General features: G+C 37.0%; 1 protein-coding gene across 2 annotated transcripts in view; it reads right to left on the bottom strand.

Annotated features, from left to right (window-relative positions):
- Positions 1 to 21,858, bottom strand: part of LOC124166598 (transcription elongation factor SPT5) — a 35,276-nt gene extending 13,418 nt beyond the window's left edge. For both annotated transcript variants that reach the window (XM_046544188.1, XM_046544190.1), the window contains exons 1-11: positions 21,765 to 21,858; positions 21,054 to 21,180; positions 16,881 to 17,156; positions 14,870 to 15,100; positions 14,105 to 14,349; positions 9,910 to 10,144; positions 9,097 to 9,187; positions 7,751 to 7,875; positions 7,114 to 7,300; positions 3,450 to 3,715; positions 2,348 to 2,601 (exon numbers count right to left, since the gene is read on the bottom strand). In XM_046544188.1, the coding sequence (XP_046400144.1) occupies positions 2,348 to 2,601; positions 3,450 to 3,715; positions 7,114 to 7,300; positions 7,751 to 7,875; positions 9,097 to 9,187; positions 9,910 to 10,144; positions 14,105 to 14,349; positions 14,870 to 15,100; positions 16,881 to 17,156; positions 21,054 to 21,179 (2,036 nt within the window). In that variant the 5' untranslated portion in view covers position 21,180; positions 21,765 to 21,858. The remainder of the gene's footprint in view (positions 1 to 2,347; positions 2,602 to 3,449; positions 3,716 to 7,113; positions 7,301 to 7,750; positions 7,876 to 9,096; positions 9,188 to 9,909; positions 10,145 to 14,104; positions 14,350 to 14,869; positions 15,101 to 16,880; positions 17,157 to 21,053; positions 21,181 to 21,764) is intronic.
- Positions 21,859 to 22,963: the final 1,105 nt, after the last annotated feature.

Below are 22,963 nucleotides of genomic sequence, written 5' to 3'. Positions count from 1 at the left end.
GATGTATTAGCGCTTTGCTAGCGCTGTAAATACTATGATTTACGGCGTATTCTGCAACGGCTATTTTTAAATTGGCATCGAAACTCCGTCTTTGAAGGCCTCTAATCTGCGGCAGGATTGATCCTCATCTTTCTACTTGGTCCATCACCTCACTGTTGAACGTAAAATTATTTTTAATAAAGAAAATATCGCGGAAATAATTGCGAAACGTTATGCGACGTAATTTATCGATCCTATTTACCCTGACGAATTGAAGATATTCCTCAATAAATTGATTACACTTTCGATGCTGAGTCGCTGTATTTCGATCAAATGCAGTAATGCCGGCGCTTCTGGTTTAAAGTCGTCGATTATTGCGCCTTTTCAGAAACAAATGCATCACCTATTGCGCATTCTTGTTCTGTGAAGGCGGTAAAGGCATTGGTTGTAAACACGAACCGCACGGACGTATAGTAGCTACGGACGCAATGAAATGCTAAATCGTCACGAAAGGTTCACTTTATCTGTTTATTTTTCGCAATTATTTAAATCGTGTAGCTATTAAATGAGCGACGGGTACATATACTATTGATTCAATTCTAGTGTTCGATTAATGTAATGATAGTGTGTGTTTAGTTTTCATTTTAATTATTTACTGTTTTGCGTCATTAAGTGATCAGTGTCGATTGAATTATTCTAACAATACTTTTCCAAGAAAAATTAGCGGCTACCCGATGGATTCCGTGAAAACGCAAATTCGATATGCTATTTGAATCGGAATAATCGTATCTGTACAACATTTGTGGTAAAAATTGTCTTAATTTCCGGTAAAACGTGGCAGTATTTACTAATATCTCCGATTATAATCCTCATAAATATACTCAAATAGAAAGACTACGAGAACATTAGCCATTATGCCGTTATTTATTACTTTATGGTCACCTTTAGTATGCTAAATTGGATTACACTCGATTATAGTCCCCCCCCCTTACTTTTCCGCGGCCATTTTTGGAAAAAAAGGGGGGACTATATTCGGAGATATACGGTACATTTATTGATGCCTCACTTAAGTTTTTCAACTAATGAACAAGGTTTCAAAATGCATCTTGTTTCTACATTGAGGACTTACAGAGCATGAAACCTGATGAATGTGAAGCACAGTACCTACAAGTTAAGGGGGCGCCCTAGCACGGTTGTGGAAGGCGATGCAGACCCTTTCTATTAACCAGTTTGTGCTTCGCTCGTCATAGGTACATATCGGTTTCTTGACTCAGAATAGTAATAAAGGTCAAACCTGTGCCTTGAGACGAAGATGGGTCTTTCACCAGATTTCCTAGAGGAGATGCTTTTCGCTTAATTTCACGAATTTCGATTTTTTTCAATGACCATCACCACGGCGCAAAATCACGTAAAGAAAATTCAACCAACCAAAGCAATTGGGAAATTCAAATGCTAGGGCCCCCTTAACAAACTATATACTGGAATAGATAGGAATACCAACATATGTCAAAACACAGCAGAAGGTCAGTTTAATCTGTGCTAATACCCAGAAAATGCTTGCTATGTTGAGGGCTCACTTTATCTGAAGGAGAGAGGATGAAAAAAAATCAATTGACAGCAAAGAAAGATGGTGCAGAGAAGGCGGAAACGGATGTCGACTAGAATGTTTCCCGATCATCTACCTCTTGCAAATCTGCACCACCTGGAGTTAACTCGACCCTATACCTACAACATTGCTCTTTGCTGTCGTCTACTTGGCTAGGTTCTTCTCTGCCTTCCATGTTGTGTGCATTGGGATTTAAAAATTAGAACTACAAAACACTCCAATCTCCCAAAAATCATGCCAGGGATGGCTATAAATATTCGGTAAGTGAATAAACCACCAGGGGGGGGGGGGGGGGGGGGGAAGTATAAGCAGAGGTGGATAGAAAAACTTCTTAGGTTTACCCAACAGATAAGACACTCTGGGTAAATTCACCTTACCCTGGAGGTTGAACATTGGCACCTAAGTTAATACCTTATTATACAGGTAAATATTGATTGCATGGGATAACTTATTAATCAGGAATAAACAGAGCAAATTTCTACTGCATTAACAGACTACCACAATATTATCATTGCAAATTTGAGCTTAAGTCTGTAGCAAAGCAGAGCTTGGAAATGTATACTTGAAATCATAATGAAGAAACAGGTTAACATAGACTTTTAATAAATTAATTCTGCTTAATTTCATTTAAAAATGCTTAAGTAGCTTATTGAATAATTCTGACCATTATCAAATTTTTTAGCGAAGTCTTTTCTTAACCTGTGTGCATTTTTAAGAAACATCAAAATTTCCCATATATTTTCTCAAGGGCTTAAAACTTACTCAAGCTGAACAAGATCACCCCACTGGAACTGTCCAAGTGAATCAACCCCAGTGGCCATGTCTGAGCAAAGCTGCAAGTCTCTAGGCAGCACTTCCAACTCGTGCATTGTGAGATCGGAAAACAGAACAATTCTGTTCTCTTCCACACGGACAATGAGACCTGTATCACCTTCATAGCGACCAGAGAGGACACGAACATGGTCTCCCATTCTGAAGTGTTTTTTCAATTCTGATGCTTGGAATTCCAAGGGTTCCTGATAAGTATAAAGAAGTGAACAAAACCAGTCTCAATTAACTGCAAATTCCCTTCTTATTGGTTAAATTAAGACTGTGCTAATATATAATTGATAGCAGAAGCTTCCCATCCATGTCAAAATTAAAGCAATTGTTAACTTTCCATGTACAATGGTTTTAACAACTTAACCAATGATGATTGTTGCACCCAAGGCCATTACCAAGGTGCTTTTATATTGCCACAGGGTGCTGAAAATAAACCTGGGTGCCATTTGTGAATTCAATGGAGCACCATGTAAGTATATTTTTGAGGTGCGTGAAAACATCAAGCAACAAGTATCTTTACTATATCATGTACCATAAAATGATCTCGGAGGCACTAATAACTCACTAATGACCAAAAATTGAGCTATTTTAAGTAAAGAAATGCTAGGGGATTAAGTACAATGCATATATCCTAGAATTGAGTAAATTTGATGAAATTAAAATTTTATATCGAGCAGACTCAGCATCAGTGGGAAGGCAAAGACTGATTACCACTGGAGCATAGGTCTAGCTGAATGCAAATAATTTCCACTAAGTTCAGTCTAATACAATTTAATAGAGCTCATTAGCAACCATAGCACCCATTCATCAAAAAGAGAACTTGCTTCGCAAAAAAAACCTTATCAGCATTGTAATTCTAAAAAAAAATTAATAATACCAACACAATGACAATTATGTCAGAAGCTCAAGTGAAGTGGACCTCGAAATAATTGTTAATTCTTCATTTCCCACAGTATTTAACTGTGCCAGGTAATTATCATTGATCTATTCAAAGAAAAAAGAGATTCACATAATAGAGAAATCTATTTCAACAGGAACTAACCTTGAGATCCTCATGCTTAGGCATCACAGTAATTTTGGCACCGTCAATGGCCAAAATTTTTCCCTGAAGATTCAACAATTCACCTTCACACACTTCTACATTGTCACCTGTTGAAAAGCTATGAGCAGCATCATCTTTCAGACCACCAGCAAGACCTGCTAGACCTTTCGAACCTAAGCCTTTTGTTCCTGCAGCAGGTAGTTCCAATTCAACACCTTCTGGAGCCTCTTCAAACCTCTCAAGTTCAGAGAGTGTAGGCTTAACTCCTGTAAATCACAATATCATGCCAATAAATACGCAAATATCAACTAAACACATGTTTTTGTTGCTTATGCCTCCAACAACACTTAAGCAGTGATTATAATACATAGTTAACTCTACATGGAACACGCTCAATTTATGATTCATACAAAGATTTAATGAAACCTGGATATGTACTTCACAGAATTTTTTAACATTAATTAACCATCAAACCAAATTTTTCATTCACTATTGCAATACACTGGTATAAAATTTTTGGACGAATTTTTTGCACGTTCTCACGTTATATATTGTAAAAAAAACTTTTCGGTTTTCTCCCATTTTCTCATGCCATTTTCTTTGCTGCTTTTTACATAGCAATTCTTGGTTGCTCGGCTAGACTGTGATGTCAGGGAATACACTGAGAAGAATTCCTACCCCATTCCTCCTAAAAATTGTTAGTGGCAAAGACTAGCGACAACTATCGAGTCATGCATATAATTCCTAGACAGGGTTCCCACTCTACCTAAATAATGAAATTCACGGTTTTTTCCAGGTTTTCACGGTTTTCCTTCCAAGTTTTCACGGTTTTTTTCAGGTTTTCACGATCTCAATGCCGTAAAATTCATGGTCCGTATATAAGTCAACAATAGGACAATCACCGGCCGTATATTAACTAAAAATTAACGTACGCAACATACGCCGTGAATGTAAACGCAGCAATGAAAAGTGATATCTGTTATGACGTCAGCGTTTGGAAAATTCAGGGCCAACTAAAGGCCCAACCCAACCGCGCTCTTGCCAGGATGCCAAATACCATGGCATCCTTTAATATGCGAATACCCTTAGGACCTTCTTCTGTCTGGACACCAGAAGTCCTTTTTTAACTCCTCGCAGAGAGATTGTTTTTTGCGCACATTGTTATTAACGCACAGTAACCAAATTTCCCTTGCACAATCTTTCTGATATCGCGGAAAATATTTATTAAAATTGTTTATAGAATGTAATAAATCAATTTCATATAATTACAGTGGAACCTTGATCTATCGTTTTTCAGGGTTATGGGCGAAAAAAAACGATGAATGCAGGAAAACGATCGATGCGGGAATGTTTGGCTAGGTTACCTATGTCCCAGGAAACGCAGGATTTTGGTGCGTAATTGTGATATTTGTCAAAGGATTCAAAGAAGATTTTAGCCAATTACAGGAATACTATAGTACTTTATCGAGACACTTCAGTCATGTAGTTGATTCGAATAATATCTATTTCAAATATCCTAAAGGAACACGCCACCTCACTAAAAATGTTTGCTCTCCACTCGGCATTTACCCTGCTATTATGGATTTCTCTCTGATGTAAAAATCCATCAAACTCCATTTCCAGTACACATATTCACGAGAGCAATGTGAATTTAGTGCCTAAAACAACCCCTTTCGCCGGCGAAGTGATTGGTTGTGAGATGGATCATATAGGCCAAAAATAGTGAATTATTTGTAATGTTCCTGTCTCATAAATATATTTTTCATGTAATTTAGGCCATGTGTAAAGCGTGAACATTGTTGCGTTAATCATCAGCGGCACGCCTGCCTGAGCCTCGGCTTCACCCCACTTCTTGTTTTCACCTGGTAGCTCGCTCTACCCCCACCCCTACCATCATGTGCAAGCGGACAGCCCGAGGTGTTCTCCAATATTTTACACGCTTCTATCCCGGATACTTTTCTTCATATTCAATTATTTTCAGTCCATCTTTTAAAGTACTCACTTGTTTTTTCGGAAGGGCAAACAACATGTTGTAAACACTTCGTCTCATTTTCGTCAAACGATGGATGCAGGGTAATTATACAACGGGACCAAACAATCAATGTGGGAAAACGATACTTCGGAGAACGACGGCTGCGGGAAAAAATTACATGACCTTTATGGAACTTTATTTGGGACCAGGAACAGCGAACGATGAATGTGGGAAAACGATCAATGCATGAACGATAGATCGGGTTCCACTGTATAATGCACTTGGTTTTAAATATATAAAGACAAAATAAATACCTGCTGAAACACGTTATTTTCTCTTTTACTTTATTATTCACATAAATTCAAACGAGGTGAGCGTAGTCTATTGAGAGCTATTGCCATAAATTGAAAGCCTATTTGCCGTAGAAATGTTTCCTTAAGTGAAATTCCAATGGCAAACTCATATTTCGAAGCAAATGGCATGTGCCCTAATTTTGTGTGGGAACCGAACTTCAAGTTACAAATCGGATAATTTTTGTAAATGGTTCATTCTGGCTCCATTAGAAATGCAAGTTATTTCATTCGTCCTTTTTCGTATACAAGCCCATCCCAAGCAATCACTGAAATTGAAAAGCTTAGACAAAATAACAGACTTCCACCATTAAAATGGAAAATATCGGTCAATGTGTCGTCATATCGTACCGACCAATTACTACACTACTAATATTCGTGTGTAGAGAAATGCATAGACTAAGATTCTGCGCGTCCCTGATCATTAAACATGATTAACATATCAAATTTGATCAGGCAATCGTAGTATTATTATCAATATTGAGATATTTTTAAGGTTTCATGGCTAAATTCACGGCTTTTTCCAGGTTTTTTCACGGAAGACGAAATTCACGGCTTATTCACGGTTGAGTGGGAACCCTGCTAGAGTCATATGATTTAAAATATAATGTGGAGCCATCTACATGGCTGATAATGTCCAAACAATGAACATGCACTTTAGGGTTAAAGGAAAGAGGGTCTCTCTTCACATTAACTTAAACTTTACTTTAAATATAAATAATACAGATGTAGCTATCGGATATGCACTGAAACTGAAACAGACAACTGGTCTCATAGACAGTTTGTAACATTATTGCCAGCAATAACAACGGACCTACATTTTATGGTCTAAGACGAGGACTGGTGCTACAAAGGGTGCAATGAGATCCTGCAAAGATATCTGGAGTAGGCCTAAAAGAGAAGTGTATCATGTTGACTGTTATCATATTGGAGATACTGAGCAGCATATGGAAAAACAGGGAGTCATCCACACCACCCAGAGTGCCACAGAGGGCAACAGAACTTCATTTTTTCATATCCAATATAAAAATGATCCATTATGATAAACTGAGGAAATATTTAGCCTGATTTATAAAGCTATTTCAAAGGAACAATGACAATTTTTGTACAATGAAACCAGATACCCTTAAATTTGTGGAAACTTAGTGAATAATAATGGCCCAAGTTAAATTTTTAAACCCGAGTAATATAGTATGAAAGAGACTGCTCACAACTCAAACAAAATATCCCAATAAAAAACATTTGATTACACAAAATATTGAAATTTTGTTATGGGAAATACTTTGATAAGGATTTCTTCCTTATTCTCATACAGACTCTTCCACTTCTTTAGACAACTTACCATCAGAGATAATGGCGCTCATGGTGAAATTTTTGTACAAAAATCCTTTTCTTGAATAACGATTGCCTTCAAAAATGAGAAAATCACCATCAGAAGCTACTTCACCACCAATTGCACGAATAGCTTCAGGATCAAAGGGTTTTGCAGGTGGTCGGCGTTTCTTTTTCCTCTTATTGTCCTCATTGTCCTAATGTAAAGCATTAAATTTCACTCAATTTCAATTCTCACTAAGTCTCACAAATATATCATAAGAGTTTTAATGATAATTCCAAAATAACACAAAAAACATAGTAAGGTGGTCATAAATATTCTATTATACCTGTATAATGTGCAACCATAGAAGCAACTTTTTACAACCTAGAAGCAACTTGTTTTATAACCTTCACGTAGGAATGCTCACATGTAATATAAAATCACATGAATTTACTTCTTGGCTTTCAGGTTTTTATAATAATCCATGATTTAAAATGCTTTCTAGTTGCCAATTCCATTTTCCATCTCATACAAAGAGAAGAATTTATCTATCTCAAATTTATCTCAAGTTGTAAAGAAGTGAAAATTGTCATAAATAAAATATTAATTCCATTAAGAACATGACAATGAAGTACACCATTAAGTCAACATAGTTCATACTGACCGCCTGTGAAGTACGTAGAGCTCCTCGTGGTCTTGTGTAGTCAATTCGTGGAAGGAGCTTCAAATGTACTTGATTCTGGGCCAAGTCCACATAATCCACTTGTGCTATATCATCCTTATACAAACCTAGGAAATTTTGAAACAAAATTATATTTAAGAATAATAATTTTAAAAAAAATGTAATGCATCAAACTGTAATCAAGGCTTAAAAAGGAAATCTCTCTTCAGATTCTCAATAGGAGAGATAACAACGTCACTCCCTAAATTATACAGCTACGAATCGACCATTTTCACCCAAAGAGCAGTCAAACTTTAATTCAATGTAATTCCACCAAATATACTAATAAAAATAAACTGTAATTCCACAATGTATTTGTATTTCGCGTTAAAGTTTTATAAACTCTCAACAACATTGATTTCAGAAATTTGCTACCAAATTGTTTTAAAAAATAAATGGAACTTCATGTAAAATTATCAGGAAGGTTGAGAAGAACCTGCAAAAAAATGACCCTGAGGGTATCAGAAATCTGATCATATGCTAAGTTGTAGATGGGGTGTATGTATTTTTTTACAAACATCTTTAGTTTTAACTAAAAGTAAAAACAAATTCACGGTTCAAATATCAGATTGATAAGATGCTAATTTAGCACTGTTACATAATAATAATCATTAGGAAAAATTAGTTGAACTTTTGGGGTTTAACTACACAGAATATTCATACCATCAGAATATATTAATATCTGTCAGCCTGCTTTTGGCCGAATACATAAGGTCATTCCATCATTTAAAAAATTCAAAATGTACAAGAAGATACACGGAATAGTCGTAATAGAGTTGCCCTTGTAAAAGCAAATTTTTACAAAGATGCATTGCTTGCTAATGCTTAGTATTATTCTTAAGTCTGAGCATTTTTGGCCACTTCCTCATCATGCATCGTACAGTACAAAACTGTGCCAGTAAAGAGAAATATATTTCCCAGAAGTGGCATCAGAACTGCTGTGCTCTAACTTTTATAACTTAGCATTTCCTTTTTTTTATTTTTATTTTAAAATTTCATTTAAACATGCAAATATGGGGTTTGAGGGTTTTACACATTTATGTTTCTAGGAGCTTGAGCCTAAAATTTAAACTTTTGTGATACTCCTATTCAGAAAACACAGTTGCCACAGTACATTATTCATGTGAAGAATTCATGTTATTGATTGAATTCATGCTGATAAACACTGACATGATTGAATTAATATTTCTGTTTTCATAAAGGAATTCAGGGCAGAAGGCAACATAAGAAAAGAGGATTAGCTGGTAAGATTAAGATAAGCTGGAGCAGGCCAAGAAGTCAAGACTAACCTCTCTTCAGTCGAACCCACTGCTTAGGTTTGAGTCCAGTTTTCTCTTTCACAACTCGAAGTACATCTGTCATCTCTTTGATTGCCACCATCTGAAACATTTATTACCTTGTTTCATCACATCCATTATACACATATTTATTGGTTTACATAACTATTAATTAGCTGGGCAGTAAATTTCAGATTACAGTTGACCTTGGTCTTCTCAGATTTCCATGAACATTGGTAAAATTAATTCAACTTCTGCAATCATAATTTCCATTTAAATATTTCAGCAAAATAGCCAAATAAACAGCTGAACAAGGGTTATTTGAGAATTGGTGGTTTTTGCTAACACCAAATTTTCACTGTCACATTTTACAAGAGGGAATTAATGTAAAAAGATATTTGAATACTTTTTTATATCAAATTCAATCAAAACCTGAGACTGTAACCGAAATATCATTTTTTTCCAAAATCAGTTTTAAAAATTTAGTATGAAAAATAGAAATTTTAATATTTTGATATCTGTCATTTTTCACAATTTTTATTTCTTTACCAATGATACTTGTTCTATTTATTAAAAATTTAAAAGGGTATTCAATCCATTACGAGAGGAGAAAACATTTTGCATCTCTTCTTACAAAGCCTGTTGGTGGTACATTATGTAAAGACAGCATTTTCCTTGAACCTCTTTAACTTTAAAATTTATGCATTGCCAAGACACTTCAATGACAAGGAAAATTTTTTAATCAAAAAGTTTTCTTGCAGTCATGCCTTTATTTGCCAAGTTGCTTTAATAAAATTTTGAACATCAGCAAATTTGAGAGCTTACCTGCTGTTTCCACTGCCCCATTCGCAAATTTCCAACATTTTCAATGGCATGTTTAACATGCGTTTGTTTGTATGACTCAATGTAAATGTAACCCTTCAGTCCTTCAGGAGCTACAACCGACTTAATTTGCAACGGCTCACTTGTAAACTGATATGCGATGTACTTTCGCATTAGAAGTAAGGCTGTAGTTTTTTCTTCACCAATTCTACACCTCACCAGCCAAAGATTTGGATCTCTGAAATGTACATAAAAAAATAAAAAGGAATTAAAACTTAGCAAAAAAATGGAATAAAATACCCCTCATCAACATTGGAGGAACAGCATTAGAATCGATTTTTTTTAAATTTCATCTCAATACATAAGTGCCATCATTTTTGTCAGAAATTAGTTTTAAAAATTTAGTGTGAAAAATAGAAATTTTAATATTTTAATGTCTGTCATTTTTCACAATTTCTATTTCTTTACCTATTAGACAATGTCTTATTATTAAAAATTTGGAAGGGTATTCAATCCATTACGAGAATTAAAACATAGAACATAGTCTCCCAATTTTCCCAAGGCACTATTTTCCTTAATCTGACACAAAATTTACAATTCAGTTGCACACCATAACAAATTGAGCACCTAGGCTTCAAGCTTGCATTGCACATGAAAATTTTTATCCTTAAGTCTAGCCTCAAAAACTAGCAGAGGGACTAACTACAGGGAAATACACCCATGTCTCGTATAGCGCAATTTCGATTAGCGCAATTTCGATATAGCGCAAATTCGTTCCTCGGGGAAACATTGCAACGCAGTGTAGCCTAATCAAAAATCTTAAACGCTCTCGTGATAAAACGTGAACTTGCGCTAAGTGCACACGAAATTTCTATCAATATACGCATATTAATATTATTTCTTGCCTCAAATATTCTTTTTTGTTTATATATTAATCGAAATTCATTGCTGCGCAATTGCCAAAAGTATTACTCGTCATTGGGTCTAGATAGCCGGCCTACCGAAGATTTATCTCGTCTCCTTAACAGAATGATAATAAATAATTTAGATCGTTAATTAAGCGTGGGGCTAGTGGAAATGAGTTTTTTTTTCAGCAATATGGTTTGAGACGTATTTTTGCCGTCGTAGGTTACAGGGCGATTGACTTCCAGGTAGAGAGTCTACGCTGAAGCCTTCAAGGTCATCGGTATTCACGGGGGAGAAATGAAGCGGTGACCGAGTTGCGCATGAATAGCATCAACACATAAAAGGGTCCGCTATAGAGTCTTAAACACAATGGCTTCGTTCCCTCCCCGCAGTCATAGCCCTTCTGCGTCTCAGGAATACAGTTCAGCAGAAGAAGGTGATTTAGATAGAGCCATACAGAGTAAAAACCAAGAGAATATGGCAAAAAATAGGGATGCGTGTAGAAAAGTCAAGAATTTATCAAGAAAAACCATTAACCTAGAAGAGGACTTGAGAGAGGTTAATTGCTTTGAAAATGGAGAGCGTCAAAGCGATATTACGCGGAAGTTAAAACTCACGATGCCTTATTCTGAATAAAGACGAAGCTAAAATATCAGTGACCTCAGCCGCACCAACTTCAACCAAGCGGTCTACACATACGGAAAGTTCATGGTGAATCAGTACAAAAAGACGAGAGTGGTAATCGCTCCGAGACATTAAGTGAAAGCTCCGGTTGGTTCCAGAATTTAAACGGCAAGCAGGTATTTTCAGTGCGGCGATATCAGGTGAATCTGCAAGTGTTGATAGCGCAGCCACCACAACATTTTCTGATGAACTCCAAGCTGTTATTGAAAGTGGCTCCTTTGCCCCTCAACTAGTTTTTAGTGTTGATGAGACGATATTCTTTTGGAAAAGAATGCATTCTCGTTCATTCATTTTCAGGGAAGGAAAACCTGGGTCAGGTTTCAAGGCATTTAAAGACTGTTTCACGTAGCTGCTAATGACTCGGAGGACTTCAAATTAAAATGATTTATCATTCATAAACTCCGCTAGCTATGAAATGGCATTTAAAGTAGTATTTTCCTGTCATTTCGATGAGCGACAAAAGGGCCTGGGTGACGCAATAGTTGTTTTTAGACTAGTTTGAAAAATCATCAACTGCCGGCAACGCATTACGATCCCCTGAGATAGCAGATGTTAGCCCACCCGCACGACAGGATGGAATTTCGAAAGCACGTAAGAATTTTTTTTAACGTGAATAAAAGTCTTTGAATGCGTGAATACTATCTTTAAAGATGTTTTAAACTATAAATATTTATAGAAATAATGTTTTCTAAGGCTTTTTATGGGAATATAGATGCTTTAGAGGAAATTCAATACCCAAGACCTATGCTACCAGGAACGCATCCCTATCTTCCCTATGTTAAAACGCTCTCGTATAACGCAAATTCGTATAGCGCAAAGACCCCAAGGAACGCATCCCTTGCGCTATACGAGACATGGGTGTACATACCATATAAGCGTGTGTAAGAGGCGCACCCCTATTTTGAGCATCGAAGCTATAAAGAAAAAAGTTTTGCTGCATTTTATTTATCCTATCGTGCGGTGTTGCAGACATATGCCTGGAATTTCAACAGTTATCGAAATTTCCTCTTTCAATGCTAATTGAGAGAGGAAATTTTGATTACTGCGGCGGTAATAGGGGCATAAGAGGGAGTAAGGAGAGTTCCGATCCTCTCTTCGCATACGCCCTTGCTCTACCATGCTTGTCCTACTCACGAACAATTTTGTTTAAAAGCTCTTGCAGGAGTATTGCAATAGAATTGCAGCCATGGAAAATTTTAAGTCAAAACACGACAGGCACATAGCATGAACCTTCCCAAGAGATTGGACAACAATCGGGGCAATCTCAGTGCCGTAGGATAATAACCACGTCGTGGCTTTAACGGAACCACACTCAGCCATCCATCAGCCAATGCCTCTGCCGTTTCTTTTCCTTTCCGAGACCCCACAGGAAAATATCAAGTTACACGGGAACAATGGAAACGTGTTTCATCCCTACCCCATCACACTAACTGACCTTTTTCGGTCTACCAGATTCAATTCGTCTAGTTTCTGGAGGCCAAATGCTAGGAGAATCACCTACTGAGCTCAAAGATATCTCGATATCTTTCAGCAATTGTATGACTCGCACGAGGTTCTAAATAGAATGAGACACAACGTGACGTATTTTTGACAGAATTTAAGTTTTTTAATCTCTAATTGATTGGCACAAAGATTTATAGTTAAAACACGGCTACTAATGTTCAACATAGTCCAAGCAGCACAATTTCGGAAGAAACAAGCATAGCATAAGCACATTCAAACAAGACGAGACGAACTGGAAACTTCAGGCAACGCTAACTGGGTACATCACATTGCTGCCCCTTCGCTTTGAAGGCAACGACGTCACATGCAAGATCGGACGTGTTCTTCCCTTGCTCCTTCGCTTATAGCCATGTAGCTTGAAATATGGAGGGGTGGGAGTGCGCTCCTTCCCCTCGACCACTCCTTCGGCGCTCTTCACTTATAACCATTTCCGATTTCTTCTATCCACCATTTAGTCCAACAATGAACACACTCGTTCGAATTTTTTAAACTGCAGGTTTCGACGCCAATATAATTTTCAGTTGCAAAAATCCTCATGTTAGCGTCTGTAGATGATTTTTGAAAAATCAGGTCCTCAGCATATTGGAAATTGCTCGGCAAGACAGATTTTTACTATTCACCAGGTATGTCCTATGCGTTTCTCTACGTTTGACAAGAGATTACTATATGCAGTATAAATGCTGCGGGATGCCCACTCGTGGCAGTAAATTTAGCGCGCCCTACGGAGCGAAAAACCCCGTGCGATCTTTTGCATGTTCACCTCTGGGGTACCGACGTGACGGCACGATGCTTACAAGAAAAGCAAACAGGAACATTTTAAAAATACGTCACTAAGGGAGAAACTCCCCAGCCTGCCACTTGTTTTTGACCCAGGGTTTCTGATGACTGACTCACGCTGAAAACCAAGGCCACTCAGTTCCCGTTGGACTTGCAACCGGTGAAGAGAAGGGGGGAGGGGGGGGGGGGGGAAGATAAGAAGTTTGTGTAAGAGGCGCACCCCCTTTTTCCAGTGCAATTCCTGGGGAAAACGGTGCGCCTCTTACACATGCTTAAACGGTAAGTAGAAATAGTTACAATCAAAATCACTGAGTAATTTTGCCCTTACTTAACACCTGGAAGCAGGGTTTGCTGGGTGATTTCATCTGAGAGATCTTCTCCTCCATCACCAAAGCGTCGAGCAGCAGAAAATCCTTTGTCAAATCCTCCTCGCCCACCTCCATCTCCAATGCTACCATCCCCATCCGCATACTTTCGTCGCAAGTACTCTTCTATCTCATCCTCTCGGCGGGAGTCCCAAACACCATGGCCGCGTCTACGCCTGCCTTCAATTTCTCGTGCTGTAGGACCCACCTAAAAAGATATTTTCTCAATAGCCAAATAACATTTACCTCATTACACTCAGGCATGCAAAGCAAAAATCTCATTTTTCGAAGAAAATACTGAAGTAAAAAATGGTCACATGAAAATAAATCATATTTTCAGGTGTCTTATTTAGGCTAAAATATCAATTATATTTTTATTATGATGAAAAACCATTCAGAGGGTGAACAGCACTATCTGTCTTCATATTAACATTAACTTTATCACATTTATTCCACTTCATTGCAAGATTTAAATTGTCTTAACTAACACCACACAAGCCATTATTCACCATTCACATTCAAAAGTGGTTCATCCATTACAAAAAATTCAGGCAATGGGTGAAAATAATGTTTAACGCCAACATAGCTATAAAAGGAATAACTAAGTTTAATATAAAGAAAAACATAAGCACCTGAGGGGAATATCATTACAGAATATCCTTTCCACTCACACAGAAGTTTAAAAGATTAAATGGCATAAATATTTCACCTAGCACCATGACACTCACCTCGTCCACTTCATTTCCAACAATTCCAGCCAAGATTTCACCAGCTGCACCTTCAGCTCCTGCCTCCCATTCCTCTTCGTCTTCATTCTCATCATCTACCTCAGCTTCGTCAATAATAAAACCACCAAAACGATCACGCCCTTTCTTCCTCCGTTTTCGTGGTCTGTCATCCTCATCATCTTCATCTTCCTCCTCTTCTTCGTCAATTTCATCATCATCTTCTTCCTCATCCTAGAGAAAAAATGAAAACAATAACCCAACATGAAATGGAATTGAAAAAAAAATTTGGCTTAACTGGGATTCGAACATGGATTTCCCGATTTCCAGTCAAGCGTGTTCCAATCATATTATAATAAGTTCTCTCATGCATAATCAGGGTGTCCAGCCAATCAAAGCAGAAAAATTCATGCATAATTCCAGGTTCTCCAGGGAAATTTTACAAAATTCAAGGTTTATCTCACATGTTTACTGCAATAGATAAGAATTTTAAAAAACCAAAAATTACTTCAATACTTTGAAAGAATATTATATTTATCCATTACTTTACATTCAAAATTTAAATATGTACTTACACTTAGTAATAGAAATTTTACCCTTAATTTATGATTGTCTTCCTTGGCAACTCAAGACATTTGTTGTAATTTATAGAACTATATGTAGATAAATATATATCACAAAGAGCAATTTCAAATGCAATGCATTGAAAATCGTACGAGGCGGGACCCAAAAATAACCGGACAGAAATCGCTGCACACGTAACTCTTATATTTTGGGCTTTTCCCACAGGATGGGTGTTATTTCATCATTTCTGAGTCAGTAGGCAAAACTGTGTGACTTTAGCAAGCCCCAGTGACAGTTTAGATTTGAAGAGTTTTTTGATCACTTTGACTTTTGAAATGGCTGATATTCGAGAACAGCGAGCAGCATTTAAAATTTGTTCTCCGCTCCGTAAAATTTAGTTGGACACGGTTAATCTTTTGTCTACAGCTTGTAAAGAAAATGCATCAAAAATAACCGACACAAGTGGTATTCGGAATTCAAATGCAGGAACATGTCGATTGAAGACATTCAACACCTTGGCTGGCCTTCCAGGTCCAGAACTGATGAAAATGTGGAAAAAAAATCATGCCCTTGAGCACGAGGATAAGGGGTGTACTATTTACGAACTTGCTGAACAATCTGGTCTTTCTTTGAGTTCATTGCAGTGAATTTAAGCTGAAGATTAGCAAGTAAGATGAATCGCGGCGAAATTCATCCCCTTTTTGCTGACTCCTGATCAAAATGTGGCACACGTTGCTGCTTGCCACGACTTGAGTTTATGGTAAAAAATTGCATGACCCTGCTTTCTCACTCACCCTACTAGATACTCACTAAATCTCGCAACTTGTGATTTCTTTTTGTTCCCCCCGGATGAAAATGGTGATGAAAGGGAAATGTTTTCATCACATTACAGAGGTGAAAATAAAATCGAAGGCGGTCTTGCAAGGCATCAGAAACAACGAGTACCAAAGGTGTTTCACGCAGTAGAAAAAAACTTTTTGTCACTTTAAATGGAGAGTCGTTCAATGGTGACTAGTAACACATGTAAACAAGCTGCCATGTTGTTTATTTAAATGAATTAAAATTAACAATAGTAGTGAGGAAGCAATAATGGGAGGCAATAATGGTAGTGAGGGACGCAAAAAGAAAAAGGGGAGTCGGATTGTGATAGTTATGGCGGATGGGTGTTTCCTTGCTCCCGAGTTTGTATTATTTAAAGTGCAATAAAATATTTGTAAGTGAAGTGAAACTAAGAGAAATTAAATAAACGTTACTTACAAAAAATTAAAAATTTGAATTAAAAAAAATTGTGTCTGGTTATTTTTGGGTCCCCCTTCGTACATAAATTTCAAAGATTTTGACATTCCTGGTCGGAGCGAAAATTCATGAATAATTCATAGACAATTCCAGGAACTAAAAATTCAGGCATGAATCCTGTTTCTCCCGGTCACTGGGACACCCTGATAATTACCTCTGTGTGCAAGTCTTCTCCTTCTGGCTCTGGCTCCTCCTCCCCTTCTTCCTCCTCCTCGCCTGGAGCTGCTTCCTCAGCCTCATCATCATCCACGCCTTGTCCTCCCGATGAAGACCGCCTCCGCCTCCCCCTCACCTCTTCATCATCTTCCTCTTCATCCTCATCATCGTCACGGCTTGTCCTTCTCCTATGCCGCATGTCATCTTCATCTTCATCATCTGACTTGAGGACAGAACCACCATCGCTCACACCACCCTCGGACTTCGCATCAGCCTAGGCAGAGAAAAAAAAACGAGAGCCATTTAAAGGTTGTCTTCTCCTGATATCCTACTTCGGAATTCCTGAGACCATTTCACACACGGCATGTAATAGCACAATCTGACATGCGTACGAAGGCACAGTCAAAAATGAATCATGTTAAGTGATGAATTGCAAGCGAGAATGCACGGACGTGAGATGGCAAATAGCCCCTGTTCTAATTTTATTTGTGCAATTTTACACCGTAATGAGAAATTAATGCAGTTCTAACCTGTGCAATCACTTTCCCCACATAGATTGGCCAAAAGACCTCTCCCTGATGAATTCAACAGTTTTAGAGACAAATACAAGGCCACCAAAAGGCTTGTTTGCACAGAGTAAAATTTGCAGATGAATATGCTTCCAATCACTTCATGCTAAATTGTAAAATTTTTGGAAGAGGAGAAAACCTGATAGCAAAGCAACAAGCAACAAATATTCACAATTTCTACAACATATATGGTTATTGAAATCACACATCCAGTTATGTTCACTGGTGGTATTGATGACCTTTTCATGCGTTTTTGAACAATGGGGAACTTGCATGAATTTTTTTTATTTCACAGGCGGACAGAAAATTATTTTCTGAATACAACAAAGAAAACAGCATGTAAATCTGAGTTTTCCTTCGCGAGATATTTAATGATAAATATAACGAATTTTAAAGCGCGGGAAAAACTCCCTCACCCCCCAAGCCACTGCCTACGAAGCCTCGATGACGTCAAAGGTGCCTAAACATCACGCGAAGCTATTGTTGTGATTGTTTGTAATAGTTGCCAGCAGTTGTGAGAGCTTCGTTTGTTAGACGTGTTGATTATTTTATATTTAAAGATAAATATCTGACGATAGAGCCTTGGAAGCCCTCATATTTTGCATTATTTATAATATTAATGTCTGAGTAAGGGCATAAAATATAAAACTGGAGCAGTTAAACCAAAAATTTTATAATACCTAAATAACATCGTTGTAGGAGTCTGAGCCACGGCCATTGGAAGGGGGATACGTTAATTGTAAGTTGATGTTATCGACGGCATATCATTCATTTAAGTATGTAATTAGAACGATTTTGATGTTTACTAATGTCCGCTTAGCTTTTATATACCATAACTTCATCCGTTTATTCGTAGGAACCGGAGAATTCGTCGTTTAGGACTGTCTGTGCTTGTATTATGGGGTGAATTCCAGTCAATTCAACTTTTGCTCGCTGATTGGAGACATCTAGGAACTTTTTTGTGACAAAATAGTGTTATTTTCAACGTGACATCTCCCGTTAAGCTACTACTAATAATCACAGTGCCAGTGGTTGTAATGCACAAAGTTTGACAAGGTTGAAAAATATCGGCCAAGAGTTATCAGTGTTCCATCGTGATTGAATTGTAAAAAGTGCTATTACGCTATCGATAAATGTCTAACAGTAGTGTAAAAATTGTCAGTGGCGTGCTAATCTCCGTTGTTCACCGTAGATGTGACATTTCACGATCACGCTATTGAAATAAAAACTGTGAGTGAAGTTTGTTATTCCATTATTTCAACGAATAGTAGTGATAAAAGTCACCGGTGTCACTTGTGTGAGCTAATTTAATGGTTTATATCAGTGAATAAATAGTTTTTTCCATCATAACGAGTTCTGTTATTGTAAGTTGTACGTGATGAATATAAGAATGTGATAGTGACATCCAGTTTTTGATAAGAGTATTTGCCTATTTCCCACTATATTTTTATGGTATATGCTAGTATATTGTTTATGGATTTACCTATATTATTGAAATAGGTTATAGCTTGTGTGTGTGTTGGCAGCGGAACCGAATCGCGATCTCACATGTGGATTGTGTGCAGACTGTTTTGCTGTGAATTCGTACCGTAGGACGGATAGGACTACCTTCTCCGTTAATTCGGTGTTGCCAAATTCAACAGCACAGCTTACGATCGTTCTCCTCCAGTATTAAAAGTTTCTTTTACAACTCGATTTGCCGCCGACGTATAGCAATAATTTGTCTTAACAAATTCCATGAGGGTCGTGGCATCAATTTTTGGTGTCCTAACACCCCATGCCACACGCCTTTTAGGCGGCTTGCGGGGTATTATGTAGATGTAGATGAATTTCAGGTGTACTCTTCGAACGAGTGGCAACGTTATCATCCATTTTTCTGATCACTAAAACATACGAAGTGAAACGCTTGTACTTCATCATCCCGATGCCGCATTATTAATATCCCAAGTAATAATCTAGGCACAATAGCAATAGGAAAACTTGCCCAAGAATAACAGAACAAAATAAAGTGACGATGAGCGGCAAAATACTCCCTCAAAACAAATTTTACACCATGCGCTCAGCGTATTTCCCTACTCCCTACGGTTGTTTAGGCACCTATGACGTCACGCCTGGCCTCGGCAACGCTCGGGTGCCTTCGCGCAGTGGTCGGCTCAGAGAAATTTTTCTCGATTTTAAATGCATTTTTTTTATTTCTTTTGATGTTGAATGGAGAAACTGAAGGTATTTTTGCGAGCTAATGTATCCATTTGACTTATTCAAAATAGTTTTTAGAGCAATCTACGACCCATGCAAGTTCCTCATTCAAGTCAAAATTAGACCATAATAGGACTTCAATCAGAAAAATAGATATTATTCATGAAATCCAAGATAACAAGGGTAAATTTAAACATCAGTTAACGCAGCATTATTTTCCTTTTTAATATTTGCAACTTCAGTATATATGCACTTATTAGACAACATCACAAGCCCACATTAATATGGATTCCGAACATTTTGAGCATATACCAAAATGTGTCACATTTGTGTGTTCTGTCCTGCTAATATGGAAGCCTTTCTGTATCATAATACTGACATATGTTCTGTATGCATGAACTTTTGGTTTCCTTCAGGAAAACTATTTGTATCACTTCCCGTAAAAACATGAATAGAAGTTTTTACCTGCAGGTAACCTGGAGTTATTGAGAATTTTGAGTGTGAGTGTCTGGAGCATTCCATGGTATATGCTATGGACTGCACCCACTATGGGTGCTGCAAGCCGATGGATATAGGAATTTGGTGGAATACATATTATGAAAAAGGGAGTATAGAAAAATATTAACAAAGAGTATCTCACATATTTTCTCCAAACATTTATCTTTAGTGCTGATCCAAGAAATTTCTTTTGCTTATGAAATCCGATGTAAATTCCGACAGCAAATCAAAAATATAATTTCATGAAACAAAGAATTTTATCAGAGTACAATTTATATCTAATGGTCACTGTAAGTTGACACTTATCACATGTTCTCATTATGTTTATTAAAATATAAAATACAGAACAGACCTATATTCACCTAATGGTGAAAAATATTTTTTTCCACTGAAACAATTTCAACAAGAAAATATTAAAATTGGATATCAACATAATTAAAGGAAAATTACAGCCTTTTGTCAACAAATGTTAAAATATGCACAATCTTATCCAAATTATATAAATCCTCTTTTGGCCAAATTATTTTTTTTAATGTTTACCCAAGATCTTTAATAAGACCTTTCAGTACAACTGAATAAGGCGAGATGAATACTGATTTGATGCTTCATTTCACCGGTTTAACTGACAGTGTAACATTCGCTACACTCAATCTTTGGACAGTAATGAAATATTTCCAAAATTGAGAATAACCCTATTAACCTTAACCTCAGTTGGATGAGTAAATGATTGCTTAAATTAAACAATAAGAAATGCAATAGACAAGGCACAGACAGCACTTAACTTCTGCATGATTGAAACGTATGATTTATACCACAGAAAATATTCGAAGTTACTTCGGCTTTCATATGCATGAAAACAAACACGATAATAAGAGAAAATTAGTTAATAAAAGAAAATTAACGCTTACCTCTGGCTCACTATCGCTCCCTCGATCACTCATTCGCTCACTTCCTCTGTCACTCCCTCCTTGATCGACTCCACTGCCTGCATCACTCTCATTATCCGAGTATGCGCTTCCTTCGCTGTCGGACATCCTGAAAAAGTGGTTAGGGAAGGTTAATTATTAGCAATTAGATAAAACTTGCAGTTTATTACAAGAAAATACACATTTAACATACACAATGAAAGACGATGCAACGAGACCGTAGATGTAGAGAAAAATATTTTCAAACAAGAGCCAATTTTATCATGCAATCATCCGGGAAAAATTTTCAACGAATTAAAATCAATGAGCATTGCATTAAATGATACCACTTTGACACTATGCGTTTGAATGACAAACATATAGTGGCACAATATGCTTCTTAATTTCTTCAGTGTGGATTACAATGTTATTGACAAAGTGATATTGAGCATATTTGTTAGGGGTTAAGGACTTAGTTCAAATGACGATATGAAGTTACCCATTTACTAAAGATAAAGGAGATGGACAAGATTAAACATCTCCCAAAAGATCATGTACGAAGGAGACTTAAGATTCATACATAAAATTTCAATTTTAACACCTATATGACATAGTACTAATCTCGTGATTTATCTTTGAATTCATTCTTTTCCACTTGAGGTTTAACGTTAAAAAATAGTAGCATCAAATATAAATAAAAGGTAAAATACTTACCTTAATCGGCGAAATTGACTATTCCCTTGTTATGCTCGTGGATTTCGATAGCTCGCATAATTCGATAGTTGGACTTTTTCAAAATATATCGATCGTATCGATTTTTAAGCGGCCTTTTGAATTTGCAATTTGGGTATTATGATAACGCTAGCCTTTTCAGTTTATAAGTTGACTGATATGACAATAAACCACGTAAAATTATTGTAAAATGATATCATAATGCCTTATTTTAGACTACAGTGACGCCATGAAACAAAAATTAGTATTATTTTTTAAGGTGAAATGAGTGAAATGCCACTTCACTAATATTTTGAGGGAAAATATGAGGATACCAACTTTTGTATTAATTGTTAAATTTCCTTAAGTGTTAACATAGCCATAGCCAGAAAATGTTTGAGGGGAGGGTCATTAATAATAGTTCATCTCAAAACTTTGGGGGATAGAACATCTTGTACACTCCTCCCCTAACAGCCTAAGCTGCATCACTTCACTCACAAATGAGTGAACGTGCTTGTAAGAATACCTCCCTTGCACAGTTAACTTAAGCATACTTTCCTGATAAAACATGCCCACTATGATTGGTTATTCTGGCTTCGTATCTAGGGCACTTCTAAGCATATTTTCCGCAACAATATCTGCTACTTTGCATCATCAATTATGGCAAACTTACATGTAAGTTTGCAGAAAACTCCATTAACTAAAAACAAAGATAATAACAGTACACACCTCGATTCTAAAGGACAATCCAACTCATCTATTTGATTCAATGATCAAAGGTGCTGCCGCTAGCAAATGAAAAATCAGATCTAGAAATATTTGGCTGGATACCCTTTGGTCCTCTTAATATTTACTGCACGAGAGATTTAGCCAACCCAGAAACAACGTTTGGAGTCTTCAACTTTACAGCCACAATAAGTTTATATATAAGAGGATTCCTTCATGGCCTCCACAGTAAGGGTAGATCAGGACACACTTCTCGGGAGAAGTTAATTTCTTTCTGTGGCCCCTTTGCGGTATGCAAAAAACTTCTCACAGTAGTTCACATGCTATATTTTGCTGTAATATGGTCACAGGTATATGATTATTGTAAACCATGGCTCAATACGCCAAATTGAGAAAAAACAGCATTCTGAGAATCTCAACAATAAAACAATTATTTCTCAAATTCAGATCGTAGAGAAGAATGATTAGGCACAACA

The sequence above is a fragment of the Ischnura elegans genome, chromosome 10 (genome assembly GCF_921293095.1).
Source record: "Ischnura elegans chromosome 10, ioIscEleg1.1, whole genome shotgun sequence".
NCBI lineage: Eukaryota > Metazoa > Arthropoda > Insecta > Odonata > Coenagrionidae > Ischnura > Ischnura elegans.
Note: the sequence above shows the minus strand (reverse complement) of the source record. Positions and strands in the feature narration are given on the sequence as shown.